At 36.0% G+C, this 14,490-nt stretch overlaps 1 protein-coding gene across 3 annotated transcripts in view; it reads right to left on the reverse strand.

The window, feature by feature from the left end:
• Window positions 1–964: 964 nt before the first annotated feature.
• Window positions 965–14,490, reverse strand: part of LOC106057329 (bridge-like lipid transfer protein family member 1) — a 108,482-nt gene continuing 94,956 nt past the window's right edge. For 2 of the 3 annotated variants that reach the window (XM_056037264.1, XM_056037265.1), the window contains exons 78-88: window positions 14,204–14,404; window positions 12,092–12,335; window positions 10,898–11,055; window positions 10,299–10,497; window positions 8,317–8,528; window positions 6,907–7,164; window positions 5,905–6,108; window positions 4,387–4,557; window positions 3,603–3,731; window positions 3,331–3,460; window positions 965–2,170 (exon numbers count right to left, since the gene is read on the reverse strand). In XM_056037264.1, the coding sequence (XP_055893239.1) occupies window positions 1,951–2,170; window positions 3,331–3,460; window positions 3,603–3,731; window positions 4,387–4,557; window positions 5,905–6,108; window positions 6,907–7,164; window positions 8,317–8,528; window positions 10,299–10,497; window positions 10,898–11,055; window positions 12,092–12,335; window positions 14,204–14,404 (2,126 nt within the window). In that variant the 3' untranslated portion in view covers window positions 965–1,950. The remainder of the gene's footprint in view (window positions 2,171–3,330; window positions 3,461–3,602; window positions 3,732–4,386; window positions 4,558–5,904; window positions 6,109–6,906; window positions 7,165–8,316; window positions 8,529–10,298; window positions 10,498–10,897; window positions 11,056–12,091; window positions 12,336–14,203; window positions 14,405–14,490) is intronic. The other variant, XM_056037266.1, reaches the window with a different exon arrangement.

Here is a 14,490-nt window from a genome sequence, read left to right on the forward strand (position 1 = left end):
TTAGTGACTATATCAGTGATACACAAGTTAAGGCCCGTGGGCAGCTGGTAATATAGTGCTAGTATATATATATATAAAATATACATTATTGCCACTCCTGACTGGGCAAAAGATGAAGTGTATTTAGCATTTTACTCAAGACTGGGCTATTTGACTTTTTAAAAAAAATCTCTTCACACACACATACTGAAGTTACCATCTGAACAAAATAAACTCCACACAATCCCCCTTTGCAGACACTGCACCCACCCTTATGAAACTGTAAACCATATCCTCTTTGAATGCCCCTCCCTAATCCACCTTAGGCAGACCCTACTTCCACTACAGCCCAACATAACCAACACCCTGTACGGCAGTGCTGAACAACTGAAGAAAACAGCACACTTTTTTTCCTTGGCACAGTCTGCAAAAGAGCTCACAGCTCAGCAGCAATAAAGAAGAAGAAGAATACTGAAGTTGTGAACAGATAAATGTAATGTGGTAATAAAAGAGTTCTAAGTCTGCCCTTGTTGACAAAGACTTGTGATGTTTAGTATTGAAGAGTGTTCATGTGATAAACTATACAATGTTTAGGATACCAAACTCGCGGGCACGTTGCCCTGCCTCATCGTGGCGCCCGCGTGGAAACGGCCATTAGAGGAAGTGGCTAGGCTAAATGGGTAGCAACACAAGACTCCCGTGGGGATGCCCACGGGTAGACGAGAGTCCACCCATTGTACGGGCGGGGTTGTAAAAAAGTCCCCACGAACACGTCCCACATCCATGCGCTGTTCCTCAAAGGGACCGTTACATCAATGGCGGTTCCCGCACAGCTAGCTTGGTACAACGAAGGAAAATGGCGGAGGCTCCCGGTGCCCTCGGCCATGTGCAGCCAAGCATGCGTCGGGGCCAAAGGCATTGGTAACAGCAATGTTTTACATAGGCATTGACTCGGGTCTCTCTCAAACAGAACTGTGTTCTCACAGGTTTTTTTTTTTTTTCTGTTTGGCGTCCAAACATGGTTTTTTTTCAAACTTAGAGCTCGAAGAGCCTTCGGCTCAGCTCTTGGACATCAACAAGGATACCAAACTGAGCCTCTATGTTGTCAGCTCAATTATACAATTTGTGCGACATTTAGAAATTTGATTCTACAGTGCTAAAAAGTGAAAAAAAAATTCTCTCCAAATAAAAAAAAAAACAACCTATCGCCACTACCTTTACTTTGCATACTGGCTACACAAAAAAAGCTAAGCTATTTCGTTTTTCTGCCAGAAATGAAAATCTCTAATAATGAATCCACAGATAAGTCATAATTATCTAAGCATGTAACAAATTTGTGATGAATGTCTGAGCAGTAACTGTGAAGTTGAGTCTCCGTGTACTGACCTAAATCTCAGTAAAAACACAACGCAGGTTGAAGTATCTCTCTGTACATATGTAGGTCACAAAAAAAAATGTTTGAAAAAATGTCAACAAAATAGAAAAAAAAAAACGAAAGCTCAGAGTTGTAGAGAAAATTCAGGCTACTAACAAAATAACATCAATTTCTTTTGTAAGCAATGAATGACTGAGTAATGGATACCCTGGAGAGCCCCTAGGCTTTTTTAGTGTCATGCATTTAATATCTCTATGGTAAGTAGTTTACTACTGGACACATAATGATCTAATCTACAATGGTCCAACGTCACTAGCTAATGAACATTTAATCTCAAGAGATGACAAACTGAAACAATTAAATAAACATTCAGTATCAAAAGGAATTATTCTACACTGCCAGTAAGCCCAATTAAAAACCAGTAACATCACAGCATTGTTGTTTGTCTTAGACTTTTGAATAAATCCTTAAAAGTCATTTCTTTCACAGAAAGATGTCAAAAATTCCCTATAAAGATGACAATTATCATCAGTCTGCCATTATTTCAGCTCTGTACCATTAGCTCAACAGTCCACATGAAAGAATGCAATCAGCACTCAGTCTTTATCTGCTTCTTCAGCTGACCCACTGCTTTGTTGATCCCTGAGAGCAGTCACCAATTTATCCACTAGGACAGATAAAACTTTATCCAAGGGATCCATGAAGCCTCGCTGAACCCACTTGGGGATGGTGACCCTGGCGTGGGAGAAGCCAAGCTTCTGAAGCACGTAGTCAGCTCCGACGGGATCAATCTGTGTACTGGCCCAGTGGATCAGTCTGAAATATAAAAAATATACGAAAAAAACATATCACTCTGTAGAATTACTGAGAGTCAGCAAATACAGGCATAGTAACATTCTTATTATTAATTGTATATCTCTTGGCAGGAAAAAAAGCTGATTATCTACCACCTCAGATGCTTAAGGCGAATTTTTAAAATAAAGTGGCAAGATAAAATAAATGAAGAAGTGCTGCCAAGAGCAGGGTGCCAGGACATCCGCACAGTTATCAGCAGCAGACGGCTTGGCAAGCTTGGACATGTTCACAGAATGCCACAGGGTTGTCTCCCACAAGACATTCAGTATGGTGATCTACTAGAAGGCAAGGGAGTGCTGGTTTCCTAACTTGAGGTATAATGATGTATGCCAATGCCACATGAAGCTCCGCAACATTTATACCAACAGATGGAGAGCAAGCCTAAAGGAAGGATCCTGTACACACCAGAAGTAGAAGAAGTGTGAAAGTGCTACAAGAGTCTGATGATTACAGATGCCCAAGCTGTGACCACAGTTCTATACTAAGAATTGGTGTCACATGAGAAGCTGAAAAAAGGAAAAGATTGTCTCTCGAGGCATAAAATGCCACAGAATCAATTGTATAGCTCTACGCTACTATAGTTTGCTAAATGCACAGTTGCCTAATCTCTTGTGAACTTGAAAAAGAAGAGAAATGTGTCCATACTGCAATTAGGTGCTCAGTTAACAAACCCAGCTTGAGTTTAAATTCAAATACAAAATTCCTCACCTCCATTAGAATTTAAGCTTAACACTTTAAGTCTAGCAGCCTATCAGTCAGTTACTCTACCACACATTTTACATTCCGCAATACAAAAGTAGGAGTAATTTCTCCTTTCAATTTTAATACTTAAATTTTCTTTGAAACAGCATAATAAGAAATTATATCACCTTTTCCACCTGAAAAGTTATCTGAAACTGTTTGAGTTATGAATGTGTCTAAACAAAAAGCTCTAGAAAAAAGAAATTTCCGCCCTGCCATCACTGTATACTTTAAAGAGTGGACCTCCTGTATGTCAATTGCTTTAGAAATAGACACTTCAAAAAAACATTTATAAAGAACTACTTAAAATAAATGTATTTATAGATCTTCAATAAATTACTAAAAACTTCAAAAAAAAAGGGGACAAAATAACTACAAACCTGAGAGTAGGCTCCAGCTGCCATGTTTTACATTCAAATGTTCTGTAGTCATGCTTCAATGCTGATGTTGGGTCAGACAGTTTTGGTTCTGACTTGACCACTTTAGTAGCTGATGACCGACCAGATGAACCTAAAACAGCCAGCCAATCAGATTTCATTTCAGATATAACTACTTCATTCATAAACAAACAAAAAAACAACAACAAAATTTTCACAAATACCATAAAATAATTTTCAGTGCCACGTCTCTATAAAAAAAATAGATATTTTACCTCGATCCTTCTCTCGTATGTACGAGGAGACTAAATCATGGAGGAACAGAATCACTTCAGCATCCATGGCCACATAAATATGATCATAAAACTCTGCCACAAAACTACACTCCACCATTGGCCTGGCCTCTACAGACAAAAAAAAAACGCATGTATTAACATTAGGATCAGTTCTTTCCAAGTCTTCCATTCAAACCTCAAGAAAGTAGAACATGATTCAGCTCTCAAGACCTACTCTATTGCAAGTACAAGTGAATCTTATGAAAAGTAGAATGAAAGATTATAAACTTTGTCTGAAATGCCAGCAGAGCATAAAAAATAACAGAACTGGGATCTGACCTCAAGAATTTTGTTCACATTTTTCACCACATAACCAGCTGGACAATGGATTTCATTAGTTTCTGTCATAAATTGTATCTTGTCCTAGTACTACCTCCTGAATGAATGCAAGGGGTGGGAGCAGGCAGGGTTTTAACTGATGTAACATGTGATATGATACTGTCCAAAGCACATATCATGTGAAAAAAGTCCAAAGCACATATCATGTGATATGATAAAGGGAGAAACCTGCTAAGTACCATTTAAAACTCTTTCTTAAATTATTTAAATTTCAATATGAATTTTAAAAAGTCTAACTATATAGAGTTTCCATTGATTTCTAAACATTTTACATTTGATCAGACATATCAACTGTATCTTTGTCAGATATAATACCAAATATATTGATCTTTTTTTATATTTCAGCATTAATTCTTACACAAGATTAACCAGCATTTATAGTTACCATTTTCTTCTGGAGGCTTCTCTCCCTGGAAGTGGGAAGTCTTCAGGTTCATGTACATTGAGGGAAAAGCAAAGATAACTTCCGTCTCGTGGCTGTAGTAGGCGGCCTTCACCTTGCTGAATTTTCTCAGATTTTCCTCATCATGGCGAACGCCAGGAAATTCTGTCACAACTTAAGATGAAATAATGGTAAAACAAATGACTTGACTAACAATAAGGACTGAAGCTATACAACATGGCCTGGAGAGAAAATGTGACAGGAAGAGGTTCTAAAAGGTCTGGATGAAGATGGCAAAGATCATCCAAAACTTTAAATCTCATGAAAAATGTTTTTTCATCCCTAAACAAGCAAAAACAAAAAAAAAGAAAACTATTGAAAAAAAAAAAAAAAATAAGGGAAAGAACAAGGGAAGGAAAGAATCTCTAGTTAATGTCATTTATCTCAAGATATGTGGGCGGGGGCGAGTTGGCTAAGTGGTTAAGAGCTTGGCTTCCAAACCTGGGGTCTTGGGTTCGAATCTTGGTGAATACTGGAATTTTGAGCTACAGGACTTTTAGGGCACCCCTGGGTCCACCCAACTCTTAAGGTTACCTGACTTATGGTTGGGGAAAGTTGGTGGCCACATGACACCCTGCTCGTTAACCGTTGGCCAAAGAAATAGATGACCTTAACACCATCTACTCTAAAGACCACATGGCCTTAATGGGGAACTTATTCTTTTTTTACCATCTTAAGATGGCAGGGTTTAGTCCCCTTTCTGCTTTATAAAACACAATTAATTACTACTACTTGATTAACTAATTGATTAAATTTTAGGGTTGATTTGAACATTGTCATTGACTATGAATAATAATGTAAAATTTCATTTCATTTGATTAGAGAAAGGGAAGTGGGAACAAAAAATGTGACAAATATATATATATATATATATATATATATATATATATATATATACACATCTCTCATTAAGTAGCATTTATTCCTCTTTATTTTGATATCAAACAATAATTAATTACCAAAAATTAATTAAATAATTTGTTAATATTTTGACTGATTCATGTTTTGTCAGGTACAATTAATAATTTTTCCAAGTTTCAACTCGATCCAAGGATTGGGAAGTGGCAGAAATAACATGTTCAAACTTTTTACCAGACAGACAGACAGACAGAGGGAGTTGATATAAGCTTTGTAAAAAAACATGTTAGCCTGTGTAAATATTTCTATTCTTCTAGACTTCAAGGTCTAAGATGCAGATGATAAAAGTCTCATCCTTTTCTGTGGTGAACAGTACACAAGGGTGTTATGTTGACGCCACAGCAACCACTTTCATTTACTTTCCCCATCTAATGTTTAGGCATTAGGCTTGGAGATGAATAGACTCAGTTACAATATAAATCTAGAAGATCAAAACCTAGTCCTGACTGCAACATATATATATATAACTATATATATATATAAATATCCATATAACTATATCTATATATATATATAATTACAATTGATCAATATAGTATGTACCTTTGGGGTCTGTAGCCGAGGAGGTCATGGCGTAGGTGAACCAATCATCAACACAGGTAAAGTTTGGGGGCATGTGCTGAGTGCGGGATATTTTACAAATGGTAGCCATGTGGTTGTGGATGACCTGTGGTGCCATGAAGCCAGTGGATTGAGCCCCTTGTTGCTGCCCCACAATAAACTGAAGATCTTGAACAATGTGTGTGCCTGCCAACAACAACAACAACAAAATTTGTTAAGAACTAAAGCTTTTTGAATATTTTCATTCCGTCATAAATAAAATGAGAAACTATTAATATAAAAAGTGTTGGTTGTAATAAACTTTTTATAAATAAAAATTAATTCACAATATCTTCATTAATAATTTTTATCAATAAAATCCAATTTACATTTCAGAGCACTGACACAAAGAAAAACATCTTGGCAGGAACTGGCTTTCAAAAAAAGACAACTGCAGAACTTTTTTTCCCCCAAAGAGCACAAGACATACCATACAGATGAGAGCAAATGAAAAGCTAAAGAAAAGTGCAAATAGTGAAAAAAAAAAAATGGACCCACGGTAGACTATGGCTTTGCTTGAGATGGAAGTAACAAAATATGTAGGTTACAGCTGGGTCTGCAGAGCTACATAAAATGCTTCACTCTAAAGGACTTATAATCCAGTTTGTTAGTTCCTGCCCTATAGTAGACCACAAGGTCTGAAAGGGGAACTTTACTTTTTTTTTTTTTTTTTTAGTTCCTTTGGAGCTTCATGAAAAGGGGGAAAACTCTGTGGGCAGAATTGTTCTGACCATAGCCCAGGCATTTGTCTTGTTACATATCAACAACATATTAAAACAGAGATAAATTCTTTTTTATTTGCCCTTTGAACTCATTTAAATTTTGTTTTAGCTCAACTTTGTTGTTCCCTCAACTCTTAGAGTATTGTATCTATAGATAAAATGTAAGAACCACTCTGTAATAGGAGAAAGAGATACAATGGTGATAAACTAACAATGTCCTCACCTCCTTCTGGTATTTTCTGAGCCTCAGTGGAGAAGTAAATGTAAGGATCCTTGATATTGAACAAGGCCCAATACTTGGCACGGAAGTTCACTCCATGGAATGAGGCCAGCATCAGACCTTGACCTTCCAGTATCATGGTGCCTCCAAGAACCATGCCCTCTGCTGGCAGGACGGAGGGCAGCATTGAGAACTGGTAGCCCATCAGGTGCTCTAGGGCCCCCTGCCAGTGCCGATGGTGACGCAGCTCATCCATCACAGCTAGATTGGATGAAGAATAGTTTTCAATGATACTTTAATTTACACAGCACTGTTAAAAAATATGATCTAGGCTATAATAACATAACAGAAACATAAGAATTAAGATGGAAATGTAATGTCAAGTTTTGAACTGGTAGGTCTTAATGTTCTTCTTAAATGTTGTGAATCATGTGGTTGGTCTCAGTTCAGTGGGGGGCAAGTTTCAGTAACTTTTGAGGGAAAAACATGGGGCAAGTCTTGAGTCCATGGAGCAAATTGACTGTTTTGGGGAAATATACAATGATCAGTTCACAAGGTACCTGGGCATTTCTTAGTTGTAGAAGCACTGAAACTGTGGCCACCTTTTATCAAATAAAATATTGTAAATTATAGTAAATCTGTTTATTCATTGTACAGTTTTCTAAAGAAAGTTTTTGTTTTTTATAAAAAAAGAGTCCATGTAATCACAACGCATTCCCTATTAGGATCAATAAGGATGTCTTAGTTTTTGTCTTAAAAAGACATCACTTAAGACTGTGATTCCTTCAGAATAAAGCTGCATAAAAAAAGTGATGACTGTAAAATAGGATATTAAACTTAAATTTCATCACAAAAATGTCATCTACATAGCCATTTTTATAAAGATGTTCTAAGTTTAATAGCTTCAAATATGACATAAAATTAACTGAACTTAAATGATGTATTGTTGTTGTTGAACCCACCTTCAGACTATTTACAAATTCCTTCTGATTTAGGTTTTTTAAATAACTATTTAAAATACATACTACTAGTCCAATTTTTATTTAACACATGCCTTTACATTTAATATATCTTACTGCTATAAGAAAAGTTCCCCTTTCAGACCTTGTGGTCTATAGGGCAGATTATGTAAAGGTCATCTGTTTCTGTGGCCTACAGTTAACAAGGGTGTCATGTGGCCAGTACAACGGCCAACCGTCATTACTTTTCCCCCAACTAATGTCAGGTACCCATTAGAGCTGGGTGGACTCAGAGGCGCCCAAAGATGCCGAAATATAAAATCCAAGTCTTCATCAGGACTTGAACCTGTGACCCCCGGTTAAGAAGCCAAGTGCTTTATCGTTTAGCCACTGCTATTGTTGCAATAGAAAAATGTCTGTGGTTGTCTCTGGAAGTGCTTCCTCAAGTACTTACCACTCTCAGAAATTTTCCTGGCCACTTTGCTCTGGCTGCCAGCCACCAATGGTGTGGTGTGCTGGAATACTCTCCGACCACTCATGACCTGCTGTGTGAAGAACTCATCCAGCTTGGAGATTATTTTGATGAGGTCAGGGGTGGTCGACCTTGAGATCATCATGTGAAAGTGTGACCAGGATAACTTTCCATTGACAAACAAAAAGGCTGACCTGTAGGACAAACAAGGACTAGCTGTTATGGAATAACTAACAATGATTTTATTTTAAAATTGTCACTGTGTCAGTACTGAGTGTGTAGTGCAGAACAGAATGACCCAAAATAAGATTAATAAGTTAGTAAGAGAGAAAAGATTTTTTTTTTTTTTCAGTAAACTTTCAGTATTGTAAAATTTTAAAATTAATTTCTTCTCTGAAGATTGACCTAAAATTTATTTTTCAAGTAATCAATAATGAGTTTGTGTTGAATATTCTATTAGTAAATTATCAATTATTTTTTTTTTTACAGACAAATTTAACTTCTGTTACTTCATTCGTTATGTGTTTAATAAAGAATATATGATTGGATGTTCATTTTCTTAGAGTACTAATTAAGAAGCTTTTCTTTTAAGTTGCAATAAATTCATGTTTATAATGTAAGTGGTTTAAATGTAAGCATTTAAAGTACATGTCAAGCCCAAACCAGTTTGAACTAATTTTTTTCATTAAAGCTTTGAAACCCAAAATATCAAGCTCTCAACTAATGTTGAATTAGGACTATCAAACATTTTCTACTCTATATTTGGAAGGTGAATATAAAAACAAAGAAGAGAGCCCCTGGCAAATTCTTAAAAAGGTCCCGGGATAAACATTGGAGACCAAAAGAAAATCCCCAGATGAGAAGCACAGGCGGCAAAAAACAACAACTTAAAAATCAACCACCAGCAGATAACGGGTATGTCTACTCTTGACGTGGTAAAATATGTAGGTGGCAGCTAGGACTGAGTAGTCATGTGAAGTATTGCCCTTCTCCTTAATCTTAGTATTATCATTATTATTATTATCATTATTATTATTATTATTAATAAAAAAAAAAGAAAGTGGAGTGAACATAGTCTGTAGTAGTCTGTGAACTAGTTACTTGGTTTCAAGATCTTTCCCTATCAGGTTCAAACCTTTATCACTTTCAATCCCTACTTTTACTAAGAAGGGAAAGTAATTAGGTTTCTTGAAAGTATAACTTGGGCTTGTACATTCTTATAACATGGGTAGCTCCTCCTTCTTTACATTGAAGTAAAGTAACCCCTTTCAGACCTTGTGGTTTAGAGGGCAGATGATGTAAAGGTCATCTGTTTCTATGGCCTACGGTTAACAAGGGTGTCATGTGGCCATCACAACGACCAACCGCCTTTACTTTTTCCCCAACTAATGTAAGGTACCCATTAGAGTTGGGCGAACCCAGAGGCACCCAAAGATACAGAAATTAAAAATCCCAGTCTTCAGGATTCAAACCCACGTCCCCCGGTTTGGAAGCCAAGTGCTTTATTGCTCAGCCACTGTGCCTCCTTCTTTACAGACTGGTAGGGCTAACCTGTTGGTAGCAAGGGGTGTGTCCAAGTTGGAGTTACTATCCATACTGGTAGGACTAACCTGTTGGTAGCAAGGGGTGTGTCCAAGTTGGAGTTACTATCCATACTGGTAGGACTAACCTGTTGGTAGCAAGGGGTGTGTCCAAGTTGGAGTTACTATCCATACTGGTAGGACTAACCTGTTGGTAGCAAGGGGTGTGTCCAAGTTGGAGTTACTATCCATACTGGTAGGACTAACCTGTTGGTAGCAAGGGGTGTGTCCAAGTTGGAGTTACTATCCATACTGGTAGGACTAACCTGTTGGTAGCAAGGGGTGTGTCCAAGTTGGAGTTACTTTCCATACTGGTAGGACTAACCTGTTGGTAGCAAGGGGTGTGTCCAAGTTAGAGTTACTTTCCATACTGGTAGGACTAACCTGTTGGTAGCAAGCGGTGTGTCCAAGTTGGAGTTACTATCCACATGCCATTCATCCTTGAGGAGAAGGTGAAGGTTACTCAGCCTGGTCATGATGATGGAGGAGCCCATGTAATCAATTTTGGTCTCCAAGGCCGAGGTGCTGAGGCCTGCCTGGTGGTCAGGATCTTGACCTAGTTCTGGATCTTCACACACTGAAACTAGAAACAGACAAACTCTTTCTTCATACTTTATGTTTTATATCATAAGTAGTAACCAAAAAAAAAAGTGAAGCTTTAGACCTTGCAGTCCATGACTATGTGTTTCTATAGCCTACAGTTAACAAGATGTTGAGAGACCAACATATAGATCAACCATCTTTACTTTTCCGAACTAATGACAGGTACCCTTTGAAAAATCATTAATCTGAAAAACTTCCTAATAATTCAAAAGTTAAAATTACTAATCATCAATGGGATTCAAACTCTTGACCCTTTGGTTCAGAAGTCAAATGCTTTATTACCACACCACTACCTTGCCCTTATTATAGATTATATTAGATACAAAAAATATTTAAGAAAAACAAAAAAAAATAATGCTGCCAATGTTTTAACTGCTTACAGAATCCATTTAGATTGTTGATATCTATGTTTCCACCAACAATGCCACCCTTAGATTCAAATGAGGATTTTCCAAAGCCAGCATCAATATTCAAATTTTTGTGCCCCTTGCTGTTGATGGATAGTCTCCCTTGTGTCTTTAAAGCTTTTGTTTTCCACCTAGAAAGAAAATACACAAAACAAGCATAATCTCTCTATATAATTCTCTTCTTCCCTCAACAATTTAAACGAATAGTAAGGAGTAAAGAAAAGAAATAGTGTTAACAATTATTTAAGGGGATCTGTGAATAATGAAGTATCAGCTTCCTTTGTTGCTATTAAACAAAATAATGAATTACCAGTATTTGATTTTCTACTTGGTTCCTTTTTTTTTTATTGATTCATGTCTTGACAATGTCAATGAATAATTGTGCTAAGTTTCAGCTTTATCCGAGAATGGGTGTTGGAGAAATAACGTATACACACTTTTTAACAGACAGACAGTCAGAGTGAGTTGATATAAGCTTTGTAACAATACTATTAAACACAATTTATCCCTTAATGAAATTACAAATGAGACTTATATATAGATGATTGTTTTGAGTAAAATGAATAAATGCTATCTGTCAGGGAGAGGTATGGCGAGAATGAATGTTAGTTTGATATTTTGGTATGATTGTATATCCCCTTGTTATGAATGCGAAGTGTTGCACGTGTTGTGAACTGAGTGATTAAGTCTTCGTTGAATGTGCGAGAAAATGTGTTAGTCAGTAAGGTCTTGCTCCTGGTCCAGGAAGGTTGGACGTTTACTTCCTGGACTGGTATTTATGCATTTATATATTCATAAGTTGATGGACTGGTGTTTTGTGTATTTCATAAGAGTGATATAATTGTGTGCTTTATTAAGTATTAAAGTATTATCGATCTTCGTGAATATAAGGAGTTAGAGTTGATGTATATTAAGTGTTCGTATTTGAGTTAAGCAAGTATTGATGAATTCTGAGTAACCAAGAAAGTACCAAGCAAGTATTATTTAGTATTCAAGAAACCCCTAGTGAGCCACAGGAGTCAAGTTAAGAAACACAACAAGACAAGAGACAAGCAGAGCAGAGCAGCAGCAGCAGTAAATATATATATAAAGTCGACCTCTGACACTATCAGCCATCACACAAGTGCCAGACATGTTGAACAAATGCTAAGACATGCAATGACTCACTCTGTGTTGCCCATGACGTTGGCCATGTTCACCTCCAGGTTCAGCTGAGCCAAGTTGACGGCAAACAGTACCAAGGTCTCCCAGGAGCTGCTCACGCTGGCAGAAGGAGGTGCTGCGGCTGGGGTAGGAGCAGCAAAACTGTGCCGATGGTGTGGCATATCAGGGGAGGAAACTGTTCTGGATTTCTTACGATGCCCAGAGTCTCGACTGGCTAAACTCCCAGAGGTGTGAAATCTACTTGATCCTAATATATATTTAAATAAAATGTTAGCGAATATATATATATATATTTCTTCCATATAAGAATTGTATAAAATATAACCATGTGATCATGAAATTTTTTTTTTTTTAATTAATTTTTTTTTTTTACTTTTTAAAAACGGAAATAGAAAGATGTGAAAATATACTCTTGTTTTGTAATGTACAGATGTTCTTAAGACAAATACAGCTTATAGTGATGCAGCTTGCTACATGCTTGAGAGGTACCCAGAAAGATGATGTCTGTTAAGCATTTGTCCAGGCAAATGGAACAAGAAAACTACTTATCTCCTTGAGTCTCATTATATTTATTTTAAAATGAAGGTTTAGAGTTTCGTTGATTATTGCTACTTTAATTTTAACTCTTCTGTCCCAGGGGTGTCTCTAAATTTAGTGACTTTACTACTAGCGCTACTCTCGTTAAGTTTGAATTTTACTTAAGCCTACTGCTCTATTTTCATTTACATTTTCATCCCTTTATGTTTTCTTGTTTGAGGGATCTCAAACAGAGAATGCATATTCTAAGCTGAAATCTGAAATTAGGTAGGATGTCATATTTTTAATAGATTTGTCTCAAACAGTTTTCTTTTCGTCAAAGCAAAACTATTTCCCAAATTATACTGAGCTAATAAGGGACTTTACTAGACTCCAAGTGAAAATAGAATGTACTGTTTTTAACTTAGTGAGTTAAAAGTTTCTCCCTTTTCCAAAGCTGTTTTTGATAGGACTAGAACATGACTAACAGGATAGCCTAACTTCTCAAATTTGGAAAGTTCAAAAAACAATGTAAACATTTTGTTTATTAAAGACCTGAATTAATTAGCATAATACTTATTCCTAAAAAGTCTAATTAACATATTGAATAGATTAAAATATTCATATTATGTAATCAAATTACACTTTTTTTTTTTATAGTTTTAGACATAATTTTAAAGCTTTAAGTAGAATACTAAACAGATCTAATTGATTTTAAGTTTTCTTAGAACTTTGACAAGATCAAAATATTTTGCTAAACTGAAATAAAAATTCTGTTGTATCACAAAAAAGTATCTAAGAAAGTCTCAAGAACTAAAACATGCAATCTGCTAAGGCTGAAGTCCAAGGTGACTAGTAACATCTCTACTTCAACTAACATTTAATGTGAAAATAACATAAACGAGCGCCACAAATGATCCTTAGAATGAAAGATTAAATTACAACAAAGAACTAACCAACAACTAAGAAATAACCAGTCCTGATTGTACCTCTTCGTTTGTAAACTTTTTAATATTACATTTTATTTTTAATTTAATTTAACCATAACAAATATTCAGTAGTACGCTCCGCTGCGTATTCATAGAAATAAATTCAGGTGCGAAAATAATAGAGATCAATTACAGAAATAGATTTGGTGAAGAAAATTAACATATTATAATTTTTTATTTAATAATATTAAATAGCATATTGTTGATTTAGTAAGTTAAAATTAGCTTGTCCTATTGTTATATGACTTTTTCTAATGAAACTAAAATCAAATAAGACAAAGTAGAAATTGACACTCTCAAAATTAGTTTTTAATTGCAAACAAGAAATTAGCTGATTATTAGTAAATTTGAAATAATTTTATTGAATCTCAAAAACAATTTTGTGAAAGAACTTAAAAGCAGAATCCAAGATTTTAAAAAAGCAACTAAAAAATAAATGACCAATGAAATACACAATGCATATAGATCTTAGCTAAAATATCAAAAAGCAAACATTTTAACATGAGTAATATTCACACTTGGGGTGTGCTTATCCCATTTTGAGAATCACTGATTATTTAAGTATTTAAGAACCATTACAATAACAAAAAAAAAAAAAAACTTATCACACCTCGTCTGTTGGCTATCTCAGTTTTAAACTCTGGACTCAGCTGGATTCTTATTTTGTCCCCTGAAGATCCTCGACGGTGATGTTTGCCGAGTGGCTTAGGGTCACTGATCACATTCAAAGTGGGGTGGGACACGGAGTTTTGGGAGGTGAACAAAAGGTGCCTGGGTTGGTCAGTGTGGGATGAACTAAGAGGATCAAAGTCTGAAATGGTCAGTAAGGTCAGTTTGAACATAAAATACATTTAGAGTGATTTTTCCCCCTCTGAAACAAAAAAAAATCTGTACATA

The sequence above is a fragment of the Biomphalaria glabrata genome, chromosome 8 (assembly GCF_947242115.1).
Source record: "Biomphalaria glabrata chromosome 8, xgBioGlab47.1, whole genome shotgun sequence".
Classification (NCBI taxonomy): Eukaryota; Metazoa; Mollusca; class Gastropoda; family Planorbidae; genus Biomphalaria; species Biomphalaria glabrata.